Source organism: Uloborus diversus, chromosome 2 (genome assembly GCF_026930045.1).
Source record: "Uloborus diversus isolate 005 chromosome 2, Udiv.v.3.1, whole genome shotgun sequence".
NCBI lineage: Eukaryota > Metazoa > Arthropoda > Arachnida > Araneae > Uloboridae > Uloborus > Uloborus diversus.
The window spans coordinates 25280896-25294966 of NC_072732.1; the positions used below are offsets into that span (position 1 = coordinate 25280896).

Genomic DNA, 14071 nt, shown 5'->3' on the forward strand with positions numbered 1-14071 from the left:
AAACAGACAATATTTCTAAATGTTTCCATGCAAAAAAAAAACCTGTAGAGAGTTTGTTAGCAACAGTTAGGGCCGGATTTACAGTTAACGAGGCCCTAAGCTATTTCAGGTAAGGGGCCCCTTTTGTAGTTTGAACAACGTTTTCTCTCGGTGGCGTAAGAGGCATTTTTTTTATTTCTCCCCCCCCCCTTTTAGAGTCACTCCACGTGAACTGACCTAATTTTTCAAATTGTCCCCACTTGATCATCTCCAATTTGGATGAAATTTTATAGAGGCGTAGAGATGCCTAAACTATGCAAATTTTCAGCTTCTTAGATCTAAATCCTGAGGATCTAGGATCTCCGAAAAATGTGATCCAAAATGGCGGATCACCTTTTCGTGCAAAGTTTAGACTAAGTTTATAGGAAATTTTACCACGCTGGAAGCCTGAAATTTTGGGCGCTTTAAGTGTGTTTTGCCATTAATATATTCAAGTATTTTTTGTTAATTTGAGCTTGTTAGATTTTGTGTAGTATGCACGTAAACTTGTGAAAAAGTGCAACATGGATTTTTTTTCCTGGATTTTAAGTTGTCATAAAATCTGAACAAAAATAATTCAAAAGCTTGTGCTTTATGATTCCATTGTAAAAATACTTGTTTTTAATGGGTTACAATTGCATAGCTTAAATATCTATTTTCTAAAAGATATTGACATATAAAGTGGCTTGATATTGACTTGAATGGCTATCAAAACCATTCAAGTGAAAAATAGCCTATTTTCAAAGCCCTATATCTCAAGATTGCCACCTCTCATCTTCTTTTCGTTAAAACTATTGAAAAGAACATATTTTTTCCTTTTAAAATAAGTTTTTTCTTCGATGGTGTTCTTTCGTTTAAGGATAAAAAAATTTCTCAATTCTTTCTCTCATAACGAATTTTCATGTTTAAGAGCAGGTTGCAGAAATTTTTATCACACTGGAAGCCTGAAATTTTAGGGGCTCAAAATACTTCTGGTTGTTAATACGTTCTAGTTTTTTTTTTTTTTAATTTGAGTTCATTAACTTTTGTGTAGCAGGCATGCTGTCACAAGAAAAATGCAGTGGAGAAACTTTTCTGGATTTTAGAATGTCATAAATTCTGAATACAAATGATTCAAAAGCTCGTACTTTGTAATTCTATTATCAATATACATATTTTTAATGCGTTATAGTTGCAGAGCGTAAATATTGATTTTCTAAACGATATTGCCATCCAAAGTGGCTGTCAAAACCGTTGACATGAAAAACAGCCTATTTTTACTGCACTGCAGCTAAAGTTTGTGAACGTGCATCTTCTTTTCGTTTCGTCCGTACCATTACAAAGAACATATTTTTGCCTGTAAAAATAGTTTTTCGTTCCGATGGTGTTTCAGATAAGCATAAAAATATGAGCTCGAAATTCATCGTATTTTCGAAAATATCCGATACTTTGATATATATCCAAATATTTTGATATATATGTATATATCCGATATTTCCGACCCGTGAAAGTTAGGATATTTTGTAAAAAATTTATTGTGGGGGCCCCGGGGCAGTAGCCCAGCCTGACCTCCCCTAAATCCGGCCCTGGTCATTACCAAGAAAATCTTATTCTACAATAAATAAAGAATGGTGAATGCCGTGGAAACTGACTAATAAGGATTTTGCAGCTGTTAATAGTCAGAAATAGTTTTTAAATTCCCTTTTTAAAAGTTCTTTTGCAAATTAAATATGATAGAAACAAAACATATACTGTTCACAGGGATGAGATTTTTCCAGCTTTTGCCGGAATTCCGGCTTTTTCTGTTGACTTTTAGAACCTTTCCTCCTTTTTTTGTCTCTTTCAGGCCTTATTTTTCTCAAAAATCGGAAAACAATCCGATTTTTTCAAATTTTCGGTTTCCGATTTCTATTTTCCTCCCTCGAATCTTCCTCCTCAGCGATAGCTGCCAAAAACGTATGTTTTGGAATCATGCCAACGATGTCAAACACATACTGCGCCGAAATATGCATGCCTCGTTTGAGATTTCAATCTTTTTGCATCCTGCAAGTATTTCAATTATTTTTAATGGTGGGTGGTTTTTCACTATATGATACCTTATATCTGCCTATTTTATTCATTATTTCAATAATATTTTTATTTCTTTAATTTATTTTGGAAAAAATGCAAAAGCCGATCAAAAAATGTGGCATAGTACCCACAGTCTCGAATTTTATTGAAACTTGGCATGGTTACTTTTTTTGTGTATTTAAGAAAGTAAAAAATATTTATGGTGAATCTCAAACCGTTTAGACTTTACAGACTGTTAAAAGTTTCGAGATTTAATGATGAAATGAGGCGGCTGCAAGTTGTTCTTTTGATTCCGAAATCGTATCAGGAAGTTTTTGAAGACAAATTTTGGGTTCCAATGCAAGGAAAAAGATAACCAATCGTTTATATACATATATATTTATTTATTTTCAATTCTTACAGTGAAAAGTTTGTTCTACCATATAAAGAAATTTTAGATTTTTCTCTTGTAAATTTTTACTTTACAAACAGACCTAATTTTAAAATTTACTTATACTTAAATACCTAGTACCTTTAAAACTGGTAAATTAGCCTTTTTTTATTGAATTTTTGAATATCATGGCTTCTATGTTCTATTTTGATGCGGTTTTGGATATCATCCCTTTTACGAAATTTTTTTGGATTTCCTCCTTTTTGCTCTCTGACCACTCTCATCCCTGTGTTCAAGAAGCAGACTCATACATCAGACAGAACAAGATAAGATCCGGTAGTTACATTATATCGAAGTTTGACTGTATATCCACTCATAATGTGTTATTGAGGACATTGAAAAGTCAAAAAAGAGTTAACTAAAAATTATAATTTATTCTATACTATGTACAATTTATATTCATGTATATATATAAAAGTTACAAATATATAAAAAATCTCATCACATTAAATGCTATCTGCAACATCGTTAGGATATCCTTTACAAAATGAGTTTGGACGCGTTTGTAAAATAAGATCTAGTTTCAAAAACAATGTGGACTAGTTTGTACTCTATTCTAGCTGGATGCCACCCAACTGGCAGGAACCCATTGAGGCACTGTTTCTACCAACTTGGTTACCTGGAGGAGTTCTTGGAATGCCCGTAGCAGGTCATCATTGACGATCACAGCATCAAACATGTGCCCATACAAGAATTCTAGCTTGTGACCACCATATATTATCTCGTGAAACTCATTATCCTGGAAAGGAAAATTGTTTTTGTTTATGCATGTACAATTAATTTAAGGCTAAGACGTTGAAAAAAACATGCTTTACAAGTCTTCAATAGTAATCTTTAAGAATAAAACACGAAAAAAACATATCCCCTTAATCAGGGTTGGCAAGCTTTTGCCGGGGGCGGAAAAAAACCATGGTTTTTAACTGCCCCGCAAAAATAGGTTTTTGCCAAAGTGGCAAAAATAGATTTTGTGTTAACAACTTACGGACAGTTTTTTTTTTCTTTTATATAAAAGTAAAAGCATGAAAAGATTTTGATAAAAGGCTTTGCCATTTTCTGTAGAGTGAGCTAGTATTACTAAAAAGTCGAGTGAATATAGAATGCACATGTTGATCGGCTTTTTTTTCTTCTTTTTAAATTCTTCTCTTGGCTATCCATTTTCCCAGTAAGTGAAAAAAAAATGCATTATTTCTTTAGTGAGGAAAAGTTAATATTTTTCTATATTCAAGTAAATATTCTGTTATTAAATAGCTTAAAAATCTTAGTGGGATAAAAAAAGTGATTAATTAAATATACGTATATATATATAATTAGAATTCAATCTTTTTATTAATTTACTAAGCTTAAGTAAACATTCTTTGTTTTAGCATTGAAGGAATTGGCTCAATCTGAAAAAATTGTTTTAGCAAACATTTAAAATCTTAAGTTTTGCAATTCTAACATTTGTTTTTTATTTTTTTTTTAGCTTATAAATTAGAAGTAACATGGAGAGACTAACTAAAATATTAAAGTGCATTATTTATATTATATTGACACTATTTCTTGAATAACTCTATAATGCTACTTTATTTGCAATTAGGTTTTTGCCATTTTTTCCATTTTTTTCCATTTTTGCCATGGTTTTTTCCATTGTCCCGGCAAAAATACCTTTTTGCCGGCAAAAAACCCAACCCTGCCCTTAATTATTACCAAATTCCTACAATTAAACATTGATGGCATAACGCATTATGGTATGGGCTGTTTCCACTGGTCTAAAACAGAGCTGACAAGAGATCATGTCAGCGTAATCGGAAACAAGGGGCCCGGCCCTTGGTGGAGCCCCACTTAGAATCCGTGTAGTGCAAGTTTAATTGGGGGAGTGGGCCAAGCGACCAAACTGACAAAGGGCCTATCTTTGCTCGCGGCACCTCTGGTCTGCAATGGTTTCTTTGTCAAAATAAAGGGTATTAAGGGTCATAAATGGTTTTTGGGCATAATGGAAAGTCATATGCTTCTATCAGTACAAATCTTTCTTGTTGATGGGTATTCCAACACGGCAATTACCCCCAAAGCGGACGATAAGGTTTTCGATTGGCCATCTCAATCACTGGGCCTAGATCCAATTGAGAATTTGTAGTGCTAACTGAAATGGCAATGTGGCCAGAAAAAATTGCCAAGAATGACTTTTCAACAAGTGCAAACTGAATGGAAACACCCCCCCCCCCTCTTCCCCAAGTGACAAAAGATAGCCTAAAACTGAGTTTTGGGGACTTCTATTTCGAAAAAACCACCTATGACCTCCCATTTTTACTCAAAAATGGCACTTTCCTACTTCCTGAAATGAACTCCTCCAAAACCAGATGCAGGATCCACCCTTGCATGAGGTATTGACTTAAAAATATGTATTTTTTTTTTCACCATGAAAATATTTTTGCTCTCATTCTTTATTTTCTTTATTTTTTCTTATACTTCAGAAGAGTCATACGAGGCAGTGAGAAGCAAAGAGATGTAGGTAGGCTTCCATTGAAAAGTCTTTCTAAATAAATCATGCTGTAGGCAGTACCTACCAAGGTGACTAGTACTATCTCTTGCCTCAAGACAGAGGAGATGCTCACCAACCATTTGGGTACTGGTTATCTCCAAATTTTTTATTTTGGCAATTACTGTCAAAAAGTTAGCCATTTTTATTAGTTTTTCTTGCCGTTCCGGTGCTAAGGGAATTGCATTGATTATACTTACTTATTATTGTGTGAAGGGATTCTCCATACCTTGATGTTAAACTTAAAAATCCAACGTTGTAAATACGTTTGGAATAGAAAGTGGGGCAAAGGACATGAGAGGCTTTCAGTTATGAAAGTTTTTGGTAACATTTGGATATTTCTCTTAACTTCCAACATTGTGCAAAATCATTGTACACTGAGTTACAAAACATTTTTTTTTCTTTTAATTCTGAAGAGAAGTACTAAATAGAGAGCAAATATTTTATGTAGAGATTCACGGTTCAAATACATTATATACTTTAAGAGCAAGATTTGGAGTAAGTGAGCTTGAAAACATATTTACCGTAAAACCTCGTGAATGAAACTCGTCAAATGTTGACCTTGCATTTGCTCTTATTCTTGTTTCTTTCAAAATATCAAGAGGAGGAGGCTTTATAAAAATGAGATAAGGCTTAATTTCTGGCGTTCTTAAAACCTTCAAAGCCTAAAAAAAAGATAATGAGAAGTTTAGTTTTAACAAGATAGGATACATCATGCAAAACTTGTCAAGTATTTTCTAATCTGTTGTGACTAAAATTTACATATTTTACGTGGAACTAAAGGACTTTGAAAAACTGAAATGACTAGCACATGGTTTGTATGCAAAATTTGAGTTTTTTTTTTTTTTTCAAGGGGGGGGGGGGGGGGAGGGTAATACAAGCGCACAGATGTTGACATGGAATAAACAAGCTGTATGTGAAATATTAACAGAATTCAGGTTCATGTATGACATTTTGATGAAATATAATACCTTTTAACTATCTACCAGGACTTCTCACAGTGTTGCCAATCGGAGTGGTCCAGTTTTCAATGACTCTGCTGTGTAGATTCGGCTGAATTTTAGCAACGGCATGGGTTATGTTCACTTTAAGGGTATTAGTCAGTTGCGCCTCAATTGCATAGACTTATGACTTCAGGAAATCAAACAAGAAAAAATCTAGCTGGGTCAAATTGCACGAACTTAAGTGGCCAACTGACGTCACCTCTGCAAGAATGAACCGTACCCTCAAATCGCTCATGCAGAATGTGCATCATGGCATCCACTGTGTGCATGTAGCACGGTCCTGCTGAAACTACAAGTTGTCTATGTCCATATTGTTCAGTAAGGTGGGTTGAAAGCCACTTTTTATTTCTAATCCATTTCTAATAGCGTGGAAAACTTGCACATTGGCATCCTAATAACGGGAAAAATAATTTTAAAAATTCGAAATAACTTTTAAAATTGCGCAAGAGCCTTCAAGTTGAGAAAAAATTAAAAAATCGGCAATTTTTAAAGACAAATTTTTTTTAAAAAATAATTTACTTCATTTCTAATAGTATAAAAAATACACTTTGTAATTACCGAAATGTATAGAAAAAATTAGGAGCACATTATCACTCATTTGAAGAAAGCCTTAAAATACCATTTTTGAAGTAAAAATTATATTATTTAAGAAACTTTTACACTGACAAAAAGCTATAGAAATATACTATTAAACATCCGTTTTAATGTCTTACATACATTTTTCTTATACTGAAATGAACCCCCTCCCCCTGAACTCACCATGAACAGGCCTGTCATTTGAAATTTTGCCGGGGGGAGGGAGGGGGGGGGGGGGTTAAAAGGTACAAATTCAATGAAAGTTTCAACGGAAAACAGAAAAAATCACGCCCACTGAAATGTAAATGCATTTCTCAAAGCCATGGTGGGGAGCAATGGACCACTACCTGATCCCCTAAATGGGCCTCATCAGGTAGCGGTTTCAGCAAGTCGAGCCCCCCCCCCCCCCTTCACCACCCTACCCAGTCAACCAACCAATTTTGATGTGATTCATTATGCTGAAGTTCTTTAAAGTCTGGATTCTTATCAAAAGTTCTTGATCTGATTGTTATTTACTATGAAAACCTTCTTGGTTTTCACGCTTGGGACATTTCCTTCAGCTTCTGTCACAAGTTTTGCTTATCTCTCTACCCATTGAGTGTGGTATCAAATATTCAAGTTATGGCAGGGCTTTGACTTTCAATGAATATTAAACTTTACTTATTTTTCCACTAGGTTAAATTGACTCGGGACTCACCACGTGGAGGTAGCAGCAAGTAGAGTTCTCCCGCCCCCCTACCCAACCAGCCAACCAATTTGCATGTGATTGTTCTGTTGAAGTTCTTTAAGTTTTGACTTAGTATCAAATTTTTCATCACAGATCTTCATATGAATATTGTCTACTCAAAAAACCATTAGGGTTTTTATGCCCACAAACTTTTCTACCAGTCTCTGTCACAAGTTTTAAACATCTCTTTACTGACTAAGTATGGCATGGAAATTTCACCTTTTCGTTGAAATTTCCAAACCCCAAGAATAGAAATTCTTTCAACAAGTGAGCCAGAATTAGCTGTTAAGAATCCCAGACCCCGCAGTTATTCCCAACAGTTAACTGGGTGTTAGGACTTAATGTTTCTCAAATTAGTCCGACAAGCGTAATGCAGAAGCTGGAAAAAATATAGTAAAGACCTACGCTCCCATTTGGTTTGATATTAAGATGCATTACGCGGTGAAAGACGGTCCAAAGCATGTACTAAAGGTCATTCAAACAACATGACATTTACCAAACAACATTAAAAGAAATCCTTGATTCCGTCATTCATAGAAACTTGTTCTTTTGTGGTCCATAGATCATGATGTGAAGATGATATTAGGCTACACACAGCACATTCGAGAATTAGGCTACAGGAGAATATTGAAAGTCTGAAATGAGCCGACAGTAGTATGTCACGTTAGATTCTTCAAGCTTTCATTAATTAATTTTCAAACCGCAGAGATTCTGAACTTATTGATCGTCTTAAGTGTAAACTGATACCACTGCCATTGTTGTCAAATATGGCAACAGAAGACTTTGAACTTCATTGAAAGTCAAAGCCCTGCCATAGCTTAGTATGTGCAAAACTTGAGACAGAGGCTGCAAGAAACTGTTGCAAGCAGGAGAACTCTGAAGGTCACAGTAAATTCTGATGAAGAACATCTGATACGAAGTCAGAATTAAAGAACTTCAGCATAATGAATTGGTTTATTGTTTAAGGTGGTGAGTTGAACTCGACTTTGTGCCACCGCCACCTGTTCAGACTCATTAATTAGGGGGTCAAGTGGTGGTCCATTGCCCTCCCCCCCCCCCACCATGGCTTTGAGAAATAAATGTATTTACATTTGGGTGGGTGTGATTTTTGTGGTTTTCCATTGAAACATCCATTGAATTTGCACCTCCCCCCCCCCCCGGGAAAAATTTGAAATGACGGGCCAGCACGTGGTGAGTCCTGAGTCATTTCAGCATAAGAGAAATGTATGTAAAACATTAAAACGGATATTTAATAGTATATTTTTATTGTTTTATGTCAGCTTAAGAATTTTTGAAATAATACAACTTTTACTTTAAAAATGGCATTTTAAGGCTTTCTGCGTCAATTCAAATGATCGAAAATGTGCCCTAAGTTTTTTTCTATACATTTTAGGGCTGAAGGAAGCATTTCAGACCTCGGTAGCAGTTGAAATAAACACATGACAAACAAAGTCCCGAAGAAAAATATCCTTTTATTTTAGCATGTTGAATGAGCTAATACTTAGACAATATATTTGACTTAAATTGAATCCAGTTCAACAGGAACATTAAAAATATAACATTATACTGAAACGAACAACATCTCGTCAAAAATGGCTAAGAACTTATTTCAAATTACTTTAGAAAAAATGCATCTTCACGAAATAGGACATTCTAAATAATTACGCCATTTTCATTTGAACTGGATAGGACGACACGAACGCGCAGACATCTCACACAACAAAAATAAGGAAGAGAGCGATTTCTCAAACTTGCAGCATTAAATACCGTGAAAATACATGGAACAATCAACATTCGAAATTTTAATCGCTTGTGCAAAATAACAAGCACTGTTGCCACTCACGAAAACTTGAGAAAACATCTCACGGTTATCACATGCAGGAACAAACCAAAACTCAATCCACTTCAGATGAGTGAATCGCCCGAATGACGTCACTACCGATTCAATGTAGTTTACATTGGAGCAATTTGTCCAAATACGATCTGCATGGGGCAAAAAAAAAAAAAAAAAAAAATCAGAAGAAATAACAGTGGTTTTTTTTTTATCAAAATGAAAATTTGACTAAAATACTAAGATACATTTCGGTAATTACAAAGTATTTTTTTGTATTAGAAATGAAGTAAATTATTTTTCGGAAAAAAATATGCCTTTTAAAATTGATGATTTTTTTCTATTTTATCTCAACTTGAGGGCTGTTGTGCAATTTTAAAAGTTATTTAAAAATTTTATTCATTTTTCCCGTGATTAGGATGCCAATGCACAAGTTTTCTGAGCTATTAGAAATTGATTAGAAAAAAAAGTGTTTTTCGACCCACCCTATTGTTCCGTTTGGGGAAAAAAAATTGGTTGTCATAGTTCTGTAGCTTTTGTTGTTTCATTTTTGGCCAAATTTGTCAGCCAAAAATGCATTTCAACAAAACATAAATAGGATAGGACAATCAACTATGGTCAAGTGAATATAACAAGTAATTCAAAATTGCTCAGAAGAAAAAAAAAAGATACCTGTGGGTGTGGAGTCATTACACATACGTAACCAGCATTGATGATGGATTTGACAGTTTCAAGACTAGTTCCATAAAAATTTGCCTTTATATTGTCCATACTCCACAAACCAACCCAACTTAATTTCTTCTTGTATGCTTTCTTTTGAGGAGAAAAAATATTCCTTTCCATCAACTTCCCAGGGGTATTTTGGCCGACTAGTATCTGCAAATAAAACAAACAATGCTTAAGAATTTAAACACATGCATTTTACTATAATTTTGTAATGTCTGTGTGTGTGTGTGTGTGTGTTTGTGGCAACAAAACTTGCATAGGGTGGTGACAGAACCAGAAAATCAGGGAAAGTTCAAGTAATTTCATCAATCAGGGAAAAATTAGAGAACTACGGGGAAAAAAAGAAATCAAAGAAGATTAAACGAAAACAAATTGCTTTGCAAAATGAAGTACCGTATTTTCGGGAATAAGTGCCGCACCCTCCATAAGCGTGCACACATTAAACTTAAAGCACAATCAGTAATAAAGAAAACTGGATTAAATGGGGAAAAAAAATTCTCGTTATTATTTTTAATTACCGATAATGAAATATTTTTTTAAATCCCCATTTTGCCTTCGGCATCCCTCGATTGGCCATCACTTTCGATGGTTAATTTATCCGATTTCCAACGACAAACGCATCTCTCCTCAGTGTCAAACTCTCTGGCAGCAAGATTATTTCCAATTGCTTTTGCCTTTATTACCTTAAACTTAAAGGCTGCAGTATAGCTTTTCAATCGCTTAGGAGCCATTTCAAAAACAACTCTGTGAAAAAGTTCCGCAAAAAAAGATAAGCCAAGACAACAGCTTTTCAGCTGTTGAGCCAAAATATAATCAGTTCTTATACCCTCTAAGGGATACTTGTGGACAAATTTATGTTTGATGCCGTTCATTATTTCTTGAGATACAGCAGTCACAATTGACGACAAAAATTTTTCTATATCTCAATCCCCGTTTCAGCTATTGATACCAAAATTGAACCAGCACCTGTACCTGTTAGGGGAAACATATGAACCAAATTTTGTTTAATTCCACTAGATAGCTCCAGGGGAATAGCAGGCACTCATGACTCAAGAAATGTCCCATTGCTCCACCCCGCCTTGGAAGAATTCGCGCCAAAAACCAATGGGTTCAAGCTTATAGGGGTACATATGTGTACCAAATTTCGTTTGATTTCATACGGTAGTTTTTGCAGTAGAGCAGCCACGAAAAAAACTAGTCACACACGTGACACACACACACACAGAGACATTTTCCAAAAGTGGCCGAAATGGACTCAGCACACCTAAAAATGTTCAAATCTGTCGAAATTCGAAAATTTGCACAAATCCAATACTTTCTTCTATATATTAGATATAGAAGAAAGTAGAAAGAAAACTTTTTCTCTGAAGTTTTTCTGCAACGACACTTAGAGCTTTAACTAACAGGAATAATATTCTGAAAAAACTATTATGGAAGAATATTTCAATGCTATTTGCATCTATAATAAGCTCTTTATTGTTTTGTTTATCAAGCATTATTTCAAAACATAAAACCTTTTATACATGTATGTGGACAGTTTTTCATACAAAGTGCAATATGCCGCACAGTAAACAAATTTAATTTTAAAAAAACATAGTTGGATCGGCATTTTAAGTAAAAAACCTGAAGTTTGTGAAGGATTGAAATCCCTCCCCCAACCCCCCAACCAACCTTTTTTGAGTGAAGATTTAAAGCTTAAAACCCCTCCCTTTATGAAAAGCTGGACTTGGGCCTGGTGCAGAATTTACACTGAGCAGATTATCTGCTTTTTTTCCCGTAATGTCAAAGTATAGAACCATAATTTACACCAAGATCCATTAGCAAGTGTTGCTTCATTATTCATAAGATTGTTTATTTTAAGTAGCTTGCATTTTCCTTTCAGGGAGTGGGGGGGGGGGGGGGTCCATGCTCTATGAAATAAACAACCCCACAGGCAAAAGAAGAAGCAATCTCCATTGTACTGTTTGTAATACTGTAGTTATATTGTTGTTCCATTATCCATGGATTTGTGTATTCACACTGAGAATTTAAAAAAAAAAACGCACTTGCTATTACTTCTCTTTTTTTTTGAAGATGTCCGCATACAAAAATGGTTTTAAGAAGAAATATTTATTTTTTAGATTCATTTTTATTATAGCCTAAAAATAACTAATTCTTCACATGTTTAATTATTTGCTGAAATTGTATGTGAAATCAAAACGAACTTGTTTTTTACCATTGTATTATTTGCTGTCACTGCAGATTCCCCTCCCCCCACCATATAAAAAATTCTTTTATTTTTATGTCATGTTATTTATTTTTGAAATTAATTGATTGCTTTTTTTTTTTTTTTTTTTTGCACTTAAAATTGTTTGTTAAAAATGTAATCTAGGATTTTTTACTCACAAATAATGAAATCATTTGAAATTTTTATATACATAATATACATATTTTTTACAACTTTTTAATAGAAAAATGCTGTGTTCATTCATTAAACATTAGTTCTTGATTAGAGAATAGCTTCTAATGAATACATAAGAATAATTACATAACTTCTATACTTTTAACTGTTATCCTTGCAGCAATTAGTATACTGCTTTAAAATTTAGTTCAATTTTTTTTACAATAAACTTTTTAGTTTTATCATAATTAGCCATATGTCTTTAAGAGAGATTTTAATAATTTCTTAAAACTCTTATGAATGGTTACTGGTTACTTTAAATTTTCCATAATATTTCCATGTAGATAATTTGATATATTATTTGATTTTTTTTTTTCTTTCAATGAAGTTCACTGGATATGCTTTTATAATTACTACTTTAAAAAAAAAGCAGCATCCTTTAAAAATATATTTTTAATTAGCAGCTTAAAACGTTATAAATACTGCATTTAATATAAAAGTACAATGATTTTCAAGTAGAGCAAAGAGAGGAAAACCTTAATCATTTTCATTAGCAACATAACTCAGGGAAATTTAGTGGACCTAATCAGGGAAAAAGTCAGAGCTTTTTTTTTTTTTTTTTTTTTGGTTTCAAAAAAAGTTTTATTTTGACTTAAAGGAAATAAAAATTAATTTTAACAAACCCTTGTATTTTTCTCACAGACTAAAACCAAGAACTAGTAAGAATTTTATAAAAAAAATACATTCAAATCATTTGACATTCTTACTCTTTGGGTACATGAATAATTCATTCAAGTTCGAAATTACCTTCCTACTTTTTGTAAAAATATCAGTACAATTCTTGAAAACTGAATGCACATTTAAAAAAATAGAAAGACTTTTAATTAACAAACGAAATAGTACATCACATAAATGACCATAGCAACTTCTACAATAAAAAATAGTCTGAAAGGAAAAAAATGTTTGAACTTTGTAGAAAATTACCTATAAGTTAATGTATTTATTTACTTATGACACAAATTGCAAATGTTTATGAGTTAATAGGAAAAATATCAGAGATGAACTGTCAAAAGTTGATATACACAACATAATCAACTAGTATGTTGTGGCCATCACGAAACTTTCTTCTATATTTTTCTTTTTTTTTCTGATCCCTCCCCATGCTTGACGAGGAAGCAATATTCCCAACAGAAACAAAATTACACATGCAAAAACTTGACTACCATCCCAATGTCTGAATTATTGCAAAAGCAAAGCAAAGAGCGAAAATTGAAAGTTATTTTAAAAGCCTTGCTTGAATTAATTACAAATATTTTATTTGTTAACAAACATAAGATGGCAACAGTTAAAAATTTTAAATCATTGAGATAATATTTCCGATCATTTCCATACAATTAAAATCGCGAGAAATACGCAGACGACAATCTATTACGATTTATCTTTCTTATTGTTGCATTAATAAAGCTATTTTTATCCGCAAAAAAAAAAAAAAAAAAAATCAACACCTCTTGGAGCGATTGGCGTCAAAATTGAACCAAAGTCTGTTTACATATGGATTCACATATATTCCAAATTTCAACCAGAACGTAGAATTACTTCTTGAGATAGGGCACTCACAATGGAAAAAAAGAACGGGCGATTGCGCTACCCCCTTTTTAGCTGTTGACACCAAAATAAAATCAGCTCTTATACCCACTAAGGGCTACTTGCCGATAAATTTTTCTTTCATTCCGTTCATTATTTCTTGAGATACTGCAGTCACAATTGACGACAAAAAAATGTTCTATAGCTCAACCCCCGTTTGAGTTATTGACA

General features: G+C 33.5%; 1 protein-coding gene across 1 annotated transcript in view; it reads right to left on the reverse strand.

Annotated features, from left to right (window-relative positions):
• Nucleotides 1-2882: 2882 nt before the first annotated feature.
• LOC129216915 (MAGUK p55 subfamily member 7-like) overlaps nucleotides 2883-14071 on the reverse strand; it is a 54768-nt gene continuing 43579 nt past the window's right edge. Inside the window, 4 exon segments of the mRNA XM_054851133.1 lie at nucleotides 2883-3236; nucleotides 5537-5677; nucleotides 9823-9903; nucleotides 9905-10026. Of these exon segments, the coding sequence (XP_054707108.1) occupies nucleotides 3054-3236; nucleotides 5537-5677; nucleotides 9823-9903; nucleotides 9905-10026 (527 nt within the window). The 3' untranslated portion in view covers nucleotides 2883-3053.